The following is a 20292-nucleotide window of genomic DNA, read 5'->3' on the forward strand; positions in this document are numbered from 1 at the left end:
TGCAAAGTACTGTATTGGGTGCTCTGGAATGGCAAGATAGTAGGACAAAATATCAGGCCTTAAGGAGAATACAGTTTATCATGAGATTAGACTAGTACACAAAGATCAAGTATAAGATGGGTTTAAATAAGTGGGATCAGAAACATAAAATGTGCTGTGAGGCCCAAAGGAAAGGAAGAGGGCCCAGGAAAGCTTTGAGGAGAAGTAGAATTTGAGATAAACCAAAGAGGATAGATAGGATTTTGATGGGTGGGGAAGGGAATGGTATTCTAGACTGAGAAAGTCCATCAAATGAAGCTCTAAGCTGGAGAAGTTCAGAAAATGTTCAGGAAACTGCTAATAATTCATTTTTATTGAAGCAGAATAAATTTCTAGGTGATGAAGCTATGATTTGACATTCTTTGACTGTCAAGGTGGTGAATTTATGCGTAAATTATGAAGAGGGGAACATGTGAAGTGTGCGGGCAGGGGAATAATTTAAGGAGTCAAGCTGTACTTCATGAGGTTATCGGGCAGCCGTGTTAGAGTACACCAAAGCACCAAGAGATAAGGGGCATAGAGGCTAGTTTTGAGATTGTTACAGTGGTATAAATAAGAAATAACTAGGGCCTAAATAAAACAACCAAAATTTTCCATCTACTTCATGAAATCAAATTATCAAATGTAATGTCTTGTGCCTTAGAAGGCTGTATAAATGTCCTAAAACAAAAATGGTGATTTTTTAACTCAAGCAATTTTGTTACTGCTTTCATCTACTGAATTCAAAAGTGTGTCTTTTCACTTGCTAATTGATACCAAATTCAGACATCTTCAATCCAGAAACTGGCAGAGCATCTGTTCTTATTGTAGTCTATAGGAATAGGGATGGGAGAAAATATATAATTTCTAGCAATGCATTTATTATAACAAAATTCTTTCAGAATTAGGAATGTCATGAGACTTTGCTAAGATGTGATTTCTAAGTAAATATGGCCTTTTATATTTTTTGTATTTTTAAGATATGCCTCAGTTTCCATTGTTTTAACTTCCATTAACACAAACATCATGTCTTTCATTTATTCTGTATCCTCTATTTCTTTATTCCTTGACCTTTCCCAACCTGTAGTGCCTATTATGATATGAGTATGATGTTCTGAGTCATCATCACATGGAATCAAATACTATATTATATACCAGGTGCTAGTTAAAGAGAATTCTATAGATCAGAGCCTTTTTATGAACTGGATAACACTGATGAATATGCACAGACAGTGCTATATACAAAGGACATCTGTAAGCCATACCATGAGTGGATTATAAAGTATTTCTGTATGTAACATCTCTGCCCAGTGCGCACTTGACTAAAAGAGCTTTATAAACTCAATCTCAGCAATAGAAAATGTGAAGCCCTTAATATATTGCCTCATATCCTTGGTCATCATGTCATCAGTATTTCCTGGTGATGTTTTTAGTTATGATATATTATTTGGTTATGATATTTAATTAAAGCAAATTAGGAAATGTTTTGCTTTGTGCTAACGTCAATTCATCTGGATCAACCTGCATGCTTGGGCTGATTTTCTTTCAGCATGTATGTCTTAATCATTCTTTTGATGAAATGACTGGTTAGCTGGTAAAATGCTTAAACTAAACCTATTTCTGTCAAATATCTCAAGGAATATCTGCATATCACCTGGCTAGCTTATAATTCTTCTCAGGCTCTGTTCATTAATATACATAGATGATACTGCAGGCTTATCAATAGGAAATGTGGCTGAAGATATCCTTGAGATAGTTAATACCTCTATATCAGCTGGACAAACTTTAAAAAGTCCATAGCCTTGGAACAGTTTTTGTTATGATTAAAACTTTAACCTTGGTCCCATTAGTTTAAGAAATACACCCAAAAGACTTTTTGATTTATTGGAACCATTTAATCAGAAACTAAGCTTACTAAAAAAAAACCAAAAAAACTAAACTTACTACATGAGTCACATGGAAAATGTTTTAAAGTGTCACCAAAGGGGAGAAAAACTTGTACCCCTGAGGGCTGAGGAGCCTTGTGCCCTCAATCTGAGGCCTCTGTTACAAGGTTAATAGCAATGCTTCTTCCTTTTTTTCCCACTGAGGTCTCAATTTTTACTCGTTTCACTTTTGCTACCAGATTTCCCAACTTCCATGATTACATTTTTCTTTCTAGTTATGGCTTATATTTAAATAAACAAATTATCCTTGAAAATAACCCACAATCTGAGGAGAATAAATTAGGAACTCTTTTAGAGAGACATTGCAAATTTATGTCCCTAGTGTTTCAGGGCAGTGGATTCTTTGGATTAATTGCAAGGAATTTGCTCTGTGAACATAAGCTCTTTGGCTATAGTTTCTACAGGTTAAATGGTACACTCTTTATGCATACATCCCCCACGTACCCTTTCTAAATAATGCCCACCAGTGACGTTGCTGTGCCACGACCTCTGATTTTCTAAGGAATTTGCCCTTTCTACAATTACTCAGGAAAAGAAAGGCAATTTTCTTTTAATGTTCTGACTCTCAGTACCATTTCTAACACACTGTCAGCCTGCTTACTAGAGTTCTTTAAAAGGTGTAAGAGGGATGTTAGTGGAAGGCTTGAGGCTGGACCCTGCTGCTCTGAGAGAATAAATTTTGATTTCTTTCCTTTTTTCTTAAAGTTAAAAATCTTAAGCGTAATAGCTGTGAGTCTCTCAGAGTGGATGTGCGGGAAAGGTTTTCTTCTGCACAATGGTTACCCTGGGAGCTAAAGTTAAAAACAAATTGTAAATGCTTTAGTGCTGCTGAGCCAGTTTGTAGCCCTGGAATAATAACTGTCATCACTGCTGCTGTCCAGGCAGCAGAGTAAGGGCTGCTGGGTAAATTATTAAAAACACGTGAGAAATTTCATGTTCTATGAGAATAGAGAATAGAGATCTTGGAGATGTTTCTGGGTTCTGGAATTACTACTTGATTTGCTGTTATTCTTAATCATTTTGCTGTTTCATTGCCCAAGTTTATATACCCCCAAAATAAACTTTTTTATTGAAGGAGGCTTCATGTAAATCTAGATTCATGATAAACCATTTTCCTGTACTTTTTCCTTATTTTATTGGTCATTTGCATAGAGTTTTGTTTTTCACTTGAAATATTTTTTGTTGTGCTGAAGTAACCCTTAGATGAGGCATTATGTGATAATGGATAAAAATAAATTTGATGTCCACATCATCTTGTTTGGAGCAGACCCAGAAATTTAATTAATAATACTTAGTGTCTAGATAAAGAGTAAAAATAACTTTTATTTCTTCAGCTCCCACCTTGGGCCTGTGGATTCATAATGGATACAAATTCAGACCCAAAGAACTGCCCCTTTCAGCTTTGCTCTCCTATACGTCCCCCTAAGTATTACACGTATAAGTTTTCAGAAGGTAAACTGTTTGAGGAAACTGGACATGAAGACCCAATCACAAAGACTAGTCGTGTTTTACGTATAGAAGCCAAAAGCAAGGTAAGTCTTTGTGAACCTCTGTTTGTTGAAAGGATACTATTTGTCAAGTATTGTGCAATTGCTGGGATTACATTAGCACAGTTTAGTAAAGTGGATCTCACATTCCACAGCAAGACCCAAATGATTTTAAGGGGTACATGGACTTTTTTTTTTAACTTCTGATACTCATGCATTTATTTTAACATGGATTCAAAAATTTATAACCATCATAGCAAGCCCTTGATTTCATGTGTTGTGTATATTTGAATATTAAAAGTTGATTTCAAGAAGAAAATAATCAAGTTTCTGTGTAGTTATGACAAAAATTATGAAGGTAGTAAGCAATCGACTAGAGTGAACTAGACTAATATAGACTCCATGCCCTCATGGAGGTTAAATCTAGTGGGGAAGATGCTAGATTTTGAAGAAGTAATTACTAATGTACTGATTGCTGCCAAGGAAGACGTACTGAGTACAGTGGAAACATATGGTAAAGGGACCTTACCTCGTCTGGAGAAATTGGGGAAAGCTTCTCTGAGGAAGTAATGCCTCTAAGATGATCAAGAGTTAAGCTAGAAAAGGGGAAGGAGGATTCTGTTTTGTGCAGAGGCCCTGAATTGAGGGAGAAATAATGCATTCAAGAAGTATAAAGGAGAACAGTATGGCCAAAGTCTAGCGTAAAAGAGGGAAGATTGTCCGGGGGCAGTGGGAGGTTGGGGAGGTAGTAAGTAGAGAAGAAAATTTGAGCAAGTGAGGAACAAATTAATACATAAACCATGGCCTTGAATTTAAGGAATTCTCAGAGCTTAGCACATCATACATCAGATAATTTTGCATGTACTGACAATGAATCAAAACAGAAGCCTTTTTGCCTTGTGAATTTTTTCTTTAATTCACTGATTTTTTAAAAAAATATCTTTAAGCAAAGACTACTTTAATAACTACTTTATAAAAGCAATACACGCTTATTAGAACAAATATAGAATGTATAAAGTTTAAATGACTACTTTTCAGTCCTGTTTGCTGTACTGCATAGAAATAAGCATTGTTAACACATTATCACCTTCCAGATTTTGGGGTTTTGTCAACAAAATACATATGTTTAGGCTTTGTTTTGTTTTACAAAGATGGGATTTATACCAATCTCCCAAAATGTTGTAATTTTACGCCAAATGGAAAGAACAGTGAAGCTAAGCTCTTGGAGAGCCAAGGGATTCTTCGTACCTTAGGGAAGAAGGAAACAATTGCTAAAGGGAAGCTGCTGTAACTACAGGCATTTTTGCACTGCTGATGAACTCAGGGATTCAGGCCATCACGGGACTTGCTACCATCCTTACCTCTTCCTTTTCATAAGTTTTCAACCAACAAGCTTTTCTCTGCTTGTTTATTGGGTAGGAGGCAGGAAGATGAACACAACAAGATTATTTTATAGAAATAAATCTGCATCATTTTATAAGAATGAATCTTACTGAGAAGTGAAAATTCAGTTACGGTGAAAATTCAGTTACACTGTCATAACGGGTATAATAATGAGAGGAAGAGTTCTTCCTTATTTGATAACACTCTAGTGCCCCAAAGTGAAGTTTTCAAAATGGGAATGAAAAAAATAGGGAGAGTGGCCTGGTTATATTATTTTCCTTATGTAAACTAGTGCTTTTTAAGTTTCTGTAAGCAGGGTGAGAACCAACATTTTCTACCCTTTTTCTATGAAAGGAAGTCAGTTGAGTGTGAACTACACTGGAGTATAGTTGTTTGCCCTAAAAATAATTTAGATGTTAAAATTTATAAAACTTAAACTGCTTTTAAACATTTTAAAAATAAATAGGTCTTTGAAGAGGATGTGGGTGGGTGTTAGGTCAGTAAGAGATTTCAGGTTTTAATGATTGAGAATTCTTACTATTGGGTACAGAAAATTGAGTTGTTAAAACTTCTTTAATTAGCATATTTGTATATATTCAAAGATGAGAAATGCCCATATGTAACCCGAGGTATAGGAAGAATACCGTGCTAGTATATCTAACCTTGATAGGTATTTTGGCTTGTTGTGAAAGAAAAAAAATTGTTATACTGAGTAGTGAAGAACTCTTTAAAGTCACTTTACTGTCCTGAAAAGCTACATTTCATAAACTGTTTTCAAGCCAGACTCTTGCTGTTCCTTTCTAGTTACTATTATAGGTCAGCAGAGTAGCTGAAAATTAAGGACCTGAGGGATTTTTAGAGACCGTAACTCTTTTGTCTTAATTAAATGAAGTTGGTGCTCAACATCAATAAGCAGCACATAAAATTGGGGTTAAAACTGTTTGAGAAGACTTCTTTACCTGCATAGTAAATCTTCATTTCCAGGATGGAAAATTAGTGCCAATGACTATTTTCCATAAAACGGATTCTGAAGACTTGCAGAAGAAACCTCTCCTGGTACATGTTTATGGAGCTTATGGAATGGATTTGAAAATGAATTTCAGGCCTGAAAGGCGGGTGTTGGTGGACGATGGATGGATATTAGCATATTGTCACGTTCGGTGAGTCAACACATTTTGCTTGGAATATGAGTACTGGAGTATTGTCACATGTTCAAAATAACAGTATATTGGGGAGCAGAAGTTTATTTTCTCATTTGTATTGTTGAATTTGTGTATTCTTAAACCTGTGCTAGTAGAACCTGATTCAGTAACATATTAATTAATCCCAAAAGCAAAAGGGTAGATTTTCCGGATTTTACACCAGATTTTTAGGATTTTTAGAATGGATAAACTAAGCACTGTACTTTCTTATTTACATTATTGTTTCCATTTAATTCTCATGAGTTTGGGTTTTTCTAAAATAGCCTCTTAAGCTGGACTTCCTTTTTTCCACTCTAACTTCCATTTTATTTAAGCTGTTTTCAGGACACAATTAGTATTATATGTTTCTGCTTAAAATTCTTTACCACTTCCCCATCTCCACAATAAAATCCAAATACCTCAGTGTAGTATTTAACGTCCTAATGATTTGGCTTATCTTTGTAGTGGCATCTGTCATCACTTCCCAAACATGTCCTGCTCTCCAGACATCCACATCCTACACATCCAGCCTCGCTACATGCTTTCAAATGACAACCTCTTTCCCCTCTGTGCCTTTGCACATGCTGTGTCTTGATGCCTTCCCTTTCTTTGCCCTACTGGGAACTCACATTCTTCCTTCAAGACTCAGCTTAGATATCACCTCCTTAAAGCATTCATGTTCCTGACTCCTATATATACCCCTAACCTGACAGGTGGATGTTCTCTCCTCTGGTTCTGGTTCTGTTATAGCAGCAACCACATTGCTTGGTAGCTGTTCTCTTTCCCCGCAAAATTATGACCTCCAGGACAGAGGATTCTACTTTTTTATATTTTTAAGGCCTGCATTTAGCACAATGTCTGGTAAACAGTAAGCAGGCACTCAAAGCATATTTGTTGAATCAGTTTTTTTTTTTTTAAGGAAGATTTATTTAACAACTAGTCAAAAAATGATACTGTTTTTCCATATTAGGTACTAGAGTCTTGCAAAGCTGACCATTAGATCTATTATAGTAGATATTATTGTTTACATTAGATGATCTTTAAAATCCCTCTCATTTCTAAGATTCTCTATTTTTAAAACTAGAATAAGGTTTCATAACTGACTCATTACTAAATTATGTCACTTAAATTATTAAATCTTTAATATGACACTACCTTTGCATGTTTCAGTTCTGACTCTGCCAGTTCCAGTAATTTTTTCTGAATGCAGCAACTCTTCTTGTCTTAAAATCTCTACGTTCTTGTTTTACAGATACAGATATTTTTTCAAATTTGTGACGGCATAATTGTTGGGACGTTTCATCCTACAGAACATCTTTATTTTTCACTCTTGCTTTAGCCAGTGCTTTATTACCATTTTCATAATCCAGTGGTGACCTAGATCTTAGATAGAGGAGATCCTTAGCAGCTTGAGATTCTCTTAAGTAATATTTTAAAAGGTCAGAAAGTTTGAGGTCCTCATCAGCTGACACTTTTTCTTGTTTTATCAAACAGTTCTGAACCTTTAAGAAAAACTTGCATATATATGTAGAAACCTGAGTTCCTAAAGCACATAATGAAGAACCAATTCTATTGTAATCATCTGCAGCACTTTTGTGGGATCTCATCATCCTGTCCGATTGAGCAGATACATCCTTAACTCGGTTATGGTATTCTAAAAGGAATGTTCGTTCATGCTCAAAGAAATCTACATCCTTTACTCAAGAAACAACTACTTCATCTGCTGATTTAACCACATCTTTGAAGAAATCTTCAAGTTTCTCTTTTTTATTTTGTCCTCGCACAGTCAAATGTTGATTATATTCCAGGAAGACATAGAAATTTAAATCTTTCCTCAAAATGAGGTGTGCTGCCACACAACACAGGAACACTTCATGCACTGCAACGGTTTTTTTTTTTTTTTTAACATCTTTATTGGGGTATAATTGCTTTACAATGTCTGCTTTATAACAAAGTGAATCAGTTATACTTATACATATGTTCCCATATCTCTTCCCTCTTGCGTCTCCCTCCCTCCCACCCTGGTCTTCTTGAATATTGCCAAATATACTCAGCTTCCAGCTCCTGTTTCATTTTTGTGAATTCTTCCTTTGTCATAGACCCTTCTCGAAGTTTCTGTAGTTTTTCCTTTGAGGCATCAAAATCGGGTCTTGGTGGTGCTTGGAGGGATAATGTAACCTGCGTAGTCTTCACTTTCAATGAAGGAATCATGAAGCCAGATAAGTTCCTTGTGTTGTCGAACAACAGAAAACTTATTTTGTTTAAAATTTGGCAATGAACTCTGTGAACAGTGAATTTTACTTTCTCTCTCTTACTAAGAGCATCAGAAATGTCCACCTGTAGAGCAGCATCACTTTGAAGATCTACATTTATTGCTTTGAGTCCGCGGTCCTCCTCTGAGAGGAAGTCGGGGCTGTCCCGCAGGGTTGGCGGGGCCCGGCACGCCAGGGAAGAGGATGGAGTGGGGGAGGCACAAAGCGAGACATTAGTGCCAGGCCGATGAGGCCCCCATGCCTGCCCCACGCCTGCTGCCCCCCACTGCACGCCCGGGTCTCAGCACCGCCTTGAATCAATTTTTGATTGTTTGTGTCAGGGGTTGGCAAACTTTTTCTCTGAAGAACAAAATAGTAAACATTTTAGGCTTTGCAGGCTACATATGGTCTCTGTTGCATATTCCTGGTTGATATTTTTTTTCCCAACCTTTAAAAATGTAAAAATCCTTCTTAGCTCAAGGGCCATACAAAAACAGGCCTCTGGGGAGATTTAACCCGCAGACTGTAGTTTGCTGACCCTGACCTATATATCATTTACATTTTTTCCCCACTAAAACTTTTTTGCCCTTTAATTTCAGGGGAGGTGGTGAGTTAGGCCTCCAGTGGCATGCTGACGGCCGTCTAACTAAAAAACTCAATGGCCTTGCTGACTTAGAGGCTTGCATTAAGACACTTCATGGCCAAGGCTTTTCTCAGCCAAGTCTAACAACCCTGACTGCTTTCAGTGCTGGAGGGGTGCTTGTGGGAGCATTGTGTAATTCTAATCCAGAGCTGCTGAGAGCTGTGACTTTGGAGGTAAGTACTCTGCCTCTACGGTTTACAGAATAGGGAGGCGTGAAGTAATAGATGCTCTAAGAAAAATTTTCTGTTACAGTTTTACCATAGCATAGGAGTATAACAAAGCTTCTAAATTTTAAGCACAGAATTACAGCTCTGGGAGAACTTCCCTGACAGTGTTCTTTATTGATATTTAAGGATTTCCTCTGAAGGATATTAATGGCTATTCCCACTGATCATTTTTTATTTGTAAGAACATTTAGAGTTGGTGGAAAAGAGACAAAGCATATACAAAACACCAGATCCAGGAAGTCAGGTCAAGCACACTGACTCTGGAATGTGTGAAATCCTTTGACTCTTCTTGCCCATCAACATTTCAGTCCTGGATTTAGGGGCTCTCTATTTTCACATACTCTATTCTTACTAATGGTCTTTAGGAATATTTTTCTATATTTCAATTGAAATATCTTTTCCTGTTCTGAAAAGGCTCTATAGTCTTTTCCTGATGTCCAAAGTTATGAAATTATAGCCGCTCATTTCACCTCCATCTTTCTCCTGCTTCCTGGTTAGTGTAGGGGAGAAAGAAATTTTCCTCTTCCCTCTAGGTTCTTCTGGCTGGTCTCAGAATTAAATTGACATGAGACAGATTAACAGGAGAAAAATCAAACAAAAGTTTAATAACATGTATACATGGAAGAGACCCAGCAGACTAACTCACCAAAATGACCAGAATGGTGGCCATGGTTATTCACCTTAAACACCATCTTCAGCTAAAGACGAAAGAGGATGTTAGGGGTAAGACTTCAAGGGGTAGAAGGCAGTTCACATGGAGATGGAAAAGCAAAAGTTTGATAAACAGATGTTTGCTGGGTTAGCAGAGACCATGGGACACAGAGTAGACTCTGGTCTCTAAGCATTTCCCCACCACAGCTAGTCCATATTTATTATCTGGTGATGTTCCTGTAATACACCCTCTATCTAAATTCTTCAGGCTGTTAGGGAGAATATCAGAGTTTCTTCCTGAGTCTTTTGGGCCTTGATTGTTTTCAGCTTGAAATAATCTGGGGGTGACAAATTTTGTTCTTGTACAACAGATATTCTAGAAGATAATGACTAAGGTGGAGAGTAAATTATTTTCAGGTTTTTTTTTTTTTTGAGGGCGTGGGCTATACACTGTGGGCTTGTATTAAGTAAATAAGTGTTAAATATTCCTGATCTGTACATCTGTTTTTTAAGAGAAATACTAAGTATAGAAGGGAAAAAACTCTATGCACAAAGACAATAATGGCAGAATTATAAAGAAAATGCAACTAACCTTTGACTTTCAGAAATCAGAAAGGAGGGCTTCCCTGGTGGTGCAGTGGTTAAGAATCCGCCTGCCAGTGCAGGGGACACGGGTTTGAGCCCTGGTCCGGGAAGATCCCACATGCCACGGAGCAACTAAGCCTGTGCACCAGAACTACTGAGCCTGTGTGCCACAACTACTGAAGCCCGTGCGCCTAGAGCCCGTGCTTTGCAACAGGAAGCCACCGCCATAAGAGGCCTGTGCACCTCAACGAAGAGTAGCCCCCGCTCGCCACAACTAGAGATAGCCTGCGTGCAGCAAGGAAGAACCAACACAGCCAAAAATAAATAAATAAATTTTTAAAAAAGAAAGAAATCAGAAAGGAATTAATCAGAAATATATAAGAATATTTATCCCACATTGCTTATAATAGTGAAGAATTGGAGGTAACGCAGTTATCCCACAATTCATTCAAAGTTTGGAGCCCATTATGTCTGATTGGTAAACCTAAGTCATGTGGCTACTCTCACTCTGAGGGAAAGCTGGGAAAGGAACTATCTGGCATTTAGCTCCTCTACAGTGAGAGGCAGGCTGTCTCGTAAGGTTAGGGATATTCCAAATGCAGAAAAGGAGCTAAGATGCTAGGAAGCCAAAAAGAATTGCATTTGCCCATATTTGCTTAATGTTAATAAAAGAGAAAGCTGCAAAACATGTTAACAGAAGATCATATAGCTATATGAACAAAGCAGCTCCCATTAAATGTTTTAATACTGGTTATAAGCCAATGAGTGATACTCTTTTTCAACTTGGATAATTTTCAGATTTTCTTCAGTTAGCATTTATTACCTTTTTATAATGTAAAATGTCCAACTGAGTTTATTCATGGGTAGTTGGAGTTTTATTTTTAAATTTTAATTTATTGATTTATTTAGCTGCGTTGGGTCTTCGTTGCTGCACGCAGGCTTCTCTAGTTGTGGCAAGCGGGGGCTACTCTTCCTTGCAGTGATGGGCTTCTTATCGTGGTGGCTTCTCTTGTTGTGGAGCACAGGCTCTAGGCATGTGGGCTTCAGTAGTTGTGGCACGTGGGCTCAGTAGTTGTGGCTCATGGGCTCTGGAGTGCAGGCTCAGTAGTTGTGGCACATGGACTTAGTTGCTCAGAAGCATGTGGGATCTTCCTGGCCCAGGGCTCAAACCCATGTCCCCTGCATTGGCAGGTGCATTCTCAACCACTGTGCCACCAGGAAAGCCCTTATTTTTAAGTTTTAATTGTGGTAAAATAACATAAAACTTACCATCTTAACCTTTTTTTTTTTTTTTTTTTTTTTGCGGTACGTGGGCCTCTCACTGCTGTGGCCTCTCCCACTGTGGAGCACAGGCTCCAGATGCGCAGGCCCAGTGGCCATGGCTCACGGGCCCAGCCACTCCGCGGCATGCGGGATCCTCCCGGACCGGGGCACAAACCCGCGTCCCCTGCATCAGCAGGCGGACTCTCAACCACTGCGCCACCAGGGAAGCCCCGATCTTAACCATTTTTAAGTGTGTTCAGCTCAGTAGTGTTAAGTACACTCAACGTTGTTGTGCAGCCAGTTTCCATAACTCCTCATCTTACAAAACTGAAACTCTGTACCCATTAAATAGCAACTCCCCAATTTCCCCTTCCTCTGGACCCTGGGAACCACCATTCTAGTTTTCTGTGAATCTGACTACACTGAGGTACCTCCTATATAAGTGGAATCGTACAATGTTTTATATGTCTTTTTTTTCTTTTATATATGTCTTTTTATAACTGGTTTATTTCACTTAATGTTCTCAAGGTCTATTGTGTTGTAGCAGGTGTCAGATTTTCCTTCTTTGTAAAGCTGAATTTCATTGTATCATTGTATTTATATTTTGCTTATCCATTCATCTATCAGTGGACACTTGGGTTATGTCCACCTTTTGGGTATTGTAAATACTGCTGTGAACAGGGGTGTACTCTTCAAGACCCTGCTTTCATTTCTTTCGGATATATACCTAGGAATAGAACTACTGGATCATATGATAATTCTAAGTTTAATTTTTTAAGAAACCCACATACTCTCTGCACCATTTTACATGCCCACCAGCAGTGCACAATTGTTCCAGTTTGTCCACATCCTTGCCAACACTTTTTTTTCTTATAGTAGCCTAATGGATGTGAGGTGGTGGCATTTATTATGTGAATAAAAGAAACAAAACTAAAGGCAAAAATTGGGAAACTGGAAGATAAATCCTTTGTCATTTAAGGAATCTGAATACCTTAAAAGCCAGTTATAAATCACAGGCCCTGGTTACAGACTGGCTAATAAATCTGGCTCCTGGGAATATACATAACTTCTTGAGCTTTGTTCTGTGATGTCAGCATTTATATTCATAAAGTATAGTATTTTTCTGAAACTCATTTTACCAGTTTATTAACTGAAATTTAAATTTCTCTGGCTTTTTTTTTTTTAAGGCACCTTTCTTGGATGTTCTCAACACCATGATGGACACTACACTTCCTCTGACATTAGAAGAATTAGAAGAGTGGGGGAATCCTTCATCTGATGAAAAACACAAGAACTACATAAAACGTTACTGTCCCTATCAAAACATTAAACCTAAGGTAGTGAAAGACAGTTATGATATACTATGCTAAAGTGATAGAGAGAATAATGAAAAGGATATTTACCCGAGCCAAAGCAGGAATTTAGTAAGGCCTTAGATTGTTTTTCCTTATAATACTCACCTTTCAGCCCCTTCTCTGCTCATACTCCATGTTTGTTTCAACTTAATAGCTCAGGAGACTAGATTCGATAAGATCAAGGTCTCACTAGTCAAGAAGAGGTTATTCCAGGTAACAAATAGTCTAGTATTGTGATGCCACATATCTCTCAAGAATATCAAATGAGAAAAAAAGTTCTAGCACTTAGGGAAAAAGAAATTTGAGGTCATTGTTTTTCACGATCCATAAGGTGGAAATGGACCATAAGGAATAATATAAATTCTTTGTACATCTCTTTTCTTTCAGCATTATCCTTCAATTCACATCACAGCTTATGAAAACGACGAACGTGTGCCTCTGAAAGGAATTGTAAACTATACTGAGAAACTCAAGGAAGCCATCGTGGAGCATGCTAAGGACACCGGGGAAGGTAGGAGACCACCTGGGAGCAGGGGACGTAGCTACATGGACTGTCACCTTCAGTGTACTGCTCAGAGTAGTACTGCAGACCAAATCAATCACCCATGATTTTAGACAAATCAGTTTTTCCTGTGTCAACTACCCATTTGAAGCAAATGTAATAACTATAACTGCCTCGCCTGTTTTTCAAAGGACAGCATTAAAATAAGATAGGCAACGCACAAAGAAAAAAGTAAATTTAAATATCTACATAACTTGGAGGTGTACTATCATACTGTATCATATCATTCATTCTTTAACAAAATTAATTGAGCTGTTATTCTTGGGAATCTCTAAAAACAAATTCTGAAGTTTTTGCTCTGGAGCTTCAGTGCCCAAACTAGCAACTTTAATTTTCTCTAGATCTTTCAGTTTTATTAGACAAGAACTCTTACTGTTTTTCCTTGCCAAGACATGCCAGGACCTTCTGGGCTCAGGGTTGGAGGGTCTCACATACAAGTTTCCAGACAGTTGCCCTGTATTCAATTCTGTGTCTCACTTTCACCCATTGCTATAGTTGGTGTTTCCAGGTCACAAGGCTCTCAGATTCCATAAGACCGATTGGCTTCCTTCTCCATGTAGCCCTGTAGTCTCTTCCATCCAGCTTCCTCTGCCTCTGGGCCTCCTCCTGCTTTTCCTGTTTCAAGAGTTTGTTTTCTACTGCTCTCCCCAACTCTCCTGTCTTTGTTGGTGGTGGTGGTCGTGGCTTATGCCTTTCTCCTTCGCTGTTATTTTAATAGAGTGCTTGGAAGGAGCCGGGTGAAATGGGTGGCTCTCAGTTGGCCGAAACTTTCTAATTGTTTCATATGTTAACTCTTTCAGGTTATCAAGCCCCCAATATTATTTTAGATATTCAGCCTGGAGGCAATCATGTGATTGAGGATTCTCACAAAAAGGTATGCTATCAAGCCCCTTTAAGTTGACAGATCCCCAATTAGTGATGTGCTGTACTCAGCCTTCCAGTGGTTACAGCAGGGTTTGTGCCGGCTGCTTCACCAACTGTCAGGTCTATGGCTGAGACCTGAGGGGGAAGGAGGAACTCAGAGTCAATAAAGAGAAAAGGTACTTGATACAGGAGCTCTGTCAGAGAAAGTAGTTGAATCTCAGTTGTTGGGAGCCTTCTGCTTCTGCCAAATAAAAAGTACCTTTGCCATAAATTGCTGACTTCAGGTTAGGTGAAGATGGATGGACAAGGAGAGACTTGAACACTGGAGTTGTACCACAAAGGCCTTCTATCTAATTTTTTAAATGTGTTTCTTTTAGATTACAGCCCAAATTAAATTCCTGTATGAGGAACTTGGACTTGACAGCACCAGTGTTTTCGAGAATCTTAAGAAATATCTAAAATTCTGAAATGCTGCATTCAGTGGAAATTGGAAACACACTGAAATATTTCATAGTCATATTTCCAGTTACATTAACAAAAGTGAGTTTTTTTAGTAAATAATTTTTAAAATTTGCTTCTCTGTCCAGATTTTGTTTTGTATACAGCTCACTTGCTTATACCGTTGTCTCCATTGATGCACACGCCCCTTAACCTAGGAAAGTAGTTTTCAAACCATGCTCTGTAGAAGGACATAGAGAAGGGAGTGAAGGAAGGATTGGTGACAGCAGAACTTTCCCCTTTCCCGCATCAGAACAGGTTCGTTTTACTCTGATTTTCTTTGAACAGTTTACAAATCAAGGTCCTGCTTCTTTGCTAGTGAATATTTTTAGATACTCTAGCAGTTAAGTCATCCTCCAGTTTCTGTACCTGCACTTTATGGAAGAAGATGATATTCCTCACATTAAAATTCATTAGATCTCTCTAATAGTCTGGAGTCCTAAGGTGCTCTGATCATCTCTTATTGATGCTAACTCAAAAAAATTACAAGTTCCTGCAAGGGATAATTTTCTTTTAAACACTTTATTATTCTTGAAAAACATTTGAGAACCTATCCTAAAGCAGTTTCACTCAAGCTACAGAACTATCTAAGAATTAATTACCCATCACAAAGTTCACCCAGCAGCATGCTGCTGTACGTGAAGTTACCGCAAAGGCTTACAACAGGACAGAATGCCAGCGTCGCCATCTCTTTCACAGAGGTGCCTAACACAGGCTGTACAGTATGTTCAGCACACTGGAATAGCATGCCCGGTCGGAAACAAAACATCTATCTTGGAATGCTGTTTGGCGATGAAGGAGATTCCTCGTGTTGTATTCAAGGATGAGTCCTTCTCCTTTGTCCAGTGTAATGGCATGCGTATCAACTTCACGGCCTTTGTAGGCAGAATTGGTACTTAACCTTATCCTTACTCTTGTGGGAATATCTGAAATCATTTCCTTTAGATTTAGCAGTGATAATTCTCCAAAATTCAGAACCATGAGGAAGACTCTGTCTATGCCGTCCAGCTCTCTTGTGTACACAACAGAGTGGTTGTCATTCCTCAAGTAGCAAAACCAGCCCCTGCTGAGGAGCAGCTCATTGGCGTGAAGCAGACTTAATTCTTGATATAACTTCAGTGCTGATCTGGGCTGAGTCTTTTGGACCTATTTTTTTAAAAAAGAATATTCACATAAATGTTTGATTCTAAGAGTATCAAATAAGGAATTATTTCCCCAGAAAACTTGCTTCTATTTTAACCCTTAAAACAACTACCAACTTTTAAGTATTAATAAGTAGGTAAGAATAGTTTATTTAACTACCGATAGAAACTACAAATTCAGGGTTTCACCTTGTCTGGGAGTGACTGCTGCGTGCACAGTTCTCTGGCTACATCTTGGCCAGAGCTGATGTAGAGGCCAAATTTGACTCCACTAAATGTCCGTGTCTAAGTTAATGGATATTTAACCTGCCTAAAGAAAGTCCCTTTATGCTATATTTAACTGGCAGAAAAGCAGCCATCATGGCCATGGACTCCGAGCACCTCTGGTGAACTGGGGCTTCTCTGTTCTCTTCTGTAGAATAATGTGTAGGTTGGTGTAACATTAACAGATGCTAATTATGAACAGAAAATTGCAGAAACGGATGCAAAGCAAAATGCTGCCTAAACTGAAAGTTAAAATATGCCCATTAAAGAAGATTGGGGTTAATTTTAACAGCTGTATAAAATATACATAATTTAATGTACTTTTCTTGTTTTCCTTCAACATTTTAAGCATCTTGTTATATTAAATGTCATTTTAATGGCAGAATAATATTCTAATGAATAGTTATACGATACTTAATCATTCCCTTTCATTTTGACATTCAAGTTTCTAATATGCTTCCCCCATATTTGGATTATTTATTTAAGATATAAATATCAGAAAGACAATTATTATGTCAAGGAGTATGGATACTTGATACATAATGCCAAATTTGTCTTCATAAAAGCTGTTGCCAAATCAGTGATAGCATTCATTTCATTGTAGTCTTGCCAGCCATGTTGACCTCAGTGGTACTGGTGGTTGTTTGGGGCAGGTGCGTAATGTGTGGTGTTTAGTGAATATCTAATGAACGTCTGAAAAAAATGTTTATTCTGTGTTTATCAGGTACAAAGGTGTTTATGGTACATGTATATGGTATATGTATATGACTTGTCAAATTACTACTAACATTTTCTATAGCCTTAGATAATGCATGAAAAAGCATAGTTCAGTGCCACTCACATAAGAAGTGCCCAGTAAGTGTTAACTATTATTTTTGTCTACTTCATTTACCACTTTCTAGAAGTATGTTGAAGTGTCTCTCTGTAATTGTGGATTTATCAGTCTTTAATTGCATTTCTCATAGTACTTGTTTTATACATTTTGAAGGTATTGTTAGATGCATAGATTCATGATTTATAGGGGAATGTTCTTTCATCAGTTTTTGAAAATTGCCTTTGTCTCATGCTTTTCATATTGAATTCTATTTTGTCTGCTATTAAATATTTCCACACCTGCTTTTTGTAACTATATTTTTTAAATAGAAAATTGCATGCATACAATATAAAATTCAGTTATAAGAATAATATATAAATGGTTTTCTTCAACACTATCCCCTAGCTTCCCATTTTCTCTCCCAGAGATAGACGCTATAATTGTTTATATTCTTTCATTTTATGTTTCATATGAAATACATTCTGTGCCTATGCAGACATAGGTAGACATACTTTTCCCTTGTTTACACAAATAGTGGCATGTTACCATTCTGTACCCTGTTTTTTTAATTATTTAGTACATGTTAGAGGTGGTCTCTTATCAATGCACAGAGAACTCCCTCATTCTTTTTCACAGCTGCGTACTTGTCTCTTGTACAGATTAACCATAATTGATTCAACTGGCTTTCTATTGACAAAATATATAAATCATTTCCAGAGTCTTCTGCTATTAAGAACAGTGCTCCACAATCCCACTACTGGGCATATACCCTGAGAAAACCATAATTCAAAAAGAGTCATGTACCACAATGTTCATTGCAGCTCTATTTACAATAGCCAGGACATGGAAGCAACCTAAGTGCCCAATGACAGATGAATGGATAAAGAACATATGGCACATATAGACAATGGAATATTACTCAGCCATAAAAAGAAACGAAATTGAACTATTTGTAGTGAGGTGGCTGGACCTAGAGACTGTCATACACAGTGAAGTAAGTCAGAAAGAAAAATAAATACCATATGCTAACACATATATATGGAATCTAAAAAAATAAAAAATGGTTCTGAAGAACCTAGGGGCAGGACAGGAATAAAGACGCAGACGTAGAGAATGGACTTGAGGACACGGGGAGGGGAAGGGTAAGCTGTGAAGAAGTGAGAGATTGGCGTGGACTTATATATACTACCAAACGTAAGGTAGATAGGTAGTGGGAAGCAGCTGCATAGCACAGGGAGATCAGCTTGTTGCTTTGTGACCACCTAGAGGGGTGGGATAGGGAGGGTGGGAGGGAGGGAGACGCAAGAGGGAAGAGATATGGGAACATATGTATATGTATAACTGATTCACTGTTATAAAGCAGAAACTAACACACCACTGTAAAGCAATTATACTCCAATAAAGATGTTTAAAAAAAAACCAATTGGATAGGTTAAAAATGTTATATAAACTTATATTTCTTTTAAAAAAACAGTGCTGCAGTAGAGATCCTTGAATTTTCCACATGTGCAAGTATTCCTAGATACAGATATCTAGGAATGAAATTACTAAATTAAAGGGTATGGTGCATTTTTTTGTTTTGAAAGCTACAGCCAGGTGGCAAGGTTTGTTTTTGTTAGCATTTGCCTGTAATATCTTTATTTTAATTCTTTCTCTGTCCTTTTGTTTTAGCTATATCTCTTATGTCAGATTTTCTTTGTTTTCTAATCTAAGAGTTTATATCTTTTAATAGGTGAATTTAACCCATTCATATCTGTGATTACCATATGTTTAGACATAATCCTGTAGCCTTATTTTTTATTTTAGTTGTACTAATGTTTTAGTTGTACTAATGTTTTATTTTCTTCCTTTTTAGCTTTTTATTGGATCAATTGGTTTTATGTAATTTTTTTCCTTCCAGTATCATTCGAAAATTACACATTTGTGTCTTTTCTTCTGATGGTTACCCTTAAAACTGTAATAACCATTTAAAACATATTTTTTTCAACATACAGAGCAGTGCTGTCCAGTAGAACTTCCTGCAGTGCCACAAGTTCTGTTTCTGTGCTGTACAATATGGTAGCCACTAGCTACTGAGCACTTGAAATGTTGCTAGTGTGAAACAGGAACTGAACTTTTCATTCTGTTTTAGTAGTCACAGTGGTTAGTGGCTACTGGACAGCTCAAATCTAGAGTGAGTTACTCTGTTTCTGTCCTTGTAAAGTGCGTTAGCCTGCGCACATGTGCCTTTGCTCACTCACACACACACACACACACACCCTCCCTGCCACCACTTCCCATATAGAAAGAAATCACTAAGATTTTTACTCCAGAATACCTTATTTTACACTATGTATCAAAAAATTATTCATCCTTAAGTTTTGTTGGTTCCTTTCCTATGTTTTATACATCATGTCCACCTTTTAGATTCCTTTTTGATTTTGTTGGAGTCCCCAATTTCTTTCAGAAACTGGCTATACATGGTAAAATTTGGGTCCTTGCTTTTCCATCTCTGTTTTGCTCCTGAATGCTAGTTTGAATGGATATAGGATTCTTTGTTTAGAATCAAGTTTCCATTACAACTTTGAAGGTAAAGTTCTAATGTGTTTTAGTATCGAGTTGAGAAGTCTGATGACAGTCCAATTTTCAGTCCTTTTCTCAGGCAGTGTATTTCTGAGTTTGGTTTCTTTCTGTATATTTTTAGGTTTTCTCTTTATTAGTCTCTGTTCTTTTCTAGAACTCATTTTTTGTTATATGTTGGAATTTCTAGATTTATTCTCCACATATCAAAAATTTTCTCTTTATACTGTTAACTTCTTTGCCTTTTTGTTTTCCATTTCCCTTGGAATATCAATGTCTTTTGTTACATGCAATGCAAATGAAAAGCCCTTTATTATTGCTATCAATTTACTATGGTGTTTAGTATTTTGATTGTGTATTAAAATATAATCATGTTGTGTTTTAAAAAGAAAAAACTTCTTTGTCTTTTTACAGTACACTTTGGGATAAACCCTTGAGTCAGTTTTCCAGCACACTAATTAGAACTTCTATTTTATTGTTTATTTTGACAATATTTTTATATTTCTAAGATACCTAATCACTTCTTTAAAAGAGTGTCAAGGGCTACATAAAACAATAGTCTCTCAGGGAGGGAGCAGTTTTACTAAGAATGAAGTCT

At 37.3% G+C, this 20292-nt stretch overlaps 2 protein-coding genes and 1 pseudogene across 4 annotated transcripts in view; 1 reads left to right on the forward strand and 2 right to left on the reverse strand.

The window, feature by feature from the left end:
- PREPL (prolyl endopeptidase like) overlaps positions 1-14884 on the forward strand; it is a 52079-nt gene extending 37195 nt beyond the window's left edge. For 2 of the 3 annotated variants that reach the window (XM_065890961.1, XM_065890962.1), the window contains 7 exons: positions 3299-3496; positions 5819-5994; positions 8867-9083; positions 12824-12973; positions 13379-13502; positions 14354-14427; positions 14795-14884. In XM_065890961.1, the coding sequence (XP_065747033.1) occupies positions 3299-3496; positions 5819-5994; positions 8867-9083; positions 12824-12973; positions 13379-13502; positions 14354-14427; positions 14795-14884 (1029 nt within the window). The remainder of the gene's footprint in view (positions 1-3298; positions 3497-5818; positions 5995-8866; positions 9084-12823; positions 12974-13378; positions 13503-14353; positions 14428-14794) is intronic. The other variant, XM_065890963.1, reaches the window with a different exon arrangement.
- LOC136134095 (sorting nexin-6 pseudogene) lies at positions 7156-8687 on the reverse strand (annotated as a pseudogene).
- A 736-nt stretch (positions 14885-15620) lies between the features above and the next one.
- The window catches only part of SLC3A1 (solute carrier family 3 member 1), a 31301-nt gene continuing 26629 nt past the window's right edge, over positions 15621-20292 (reverse strand). The window contains exon 10 of the mRNA XM_065891346.1: positions 15621-16061. Coding sequence (XP_065747418.1) covers positions 15621-16061 — 441 coding nt within the window. The remainder of the gene's footprint in view (positions 16062-20292) is intronic.

The sequence above is a fragment of the Phocoena phocoena genome, chromosome 14 (genome assembly GCF_963924675.1).
Source record: "Phocoena phocoena chromosome 14, mPhoPho1.1, whole genome shotgun sequence".
Classification (NCBI taxonomy): Eukaryota; Metazoa; Chordata; class Mammalia; order Artiodactyla; family Phocoenidae; genus Phocoena; species Phocoena phocoena.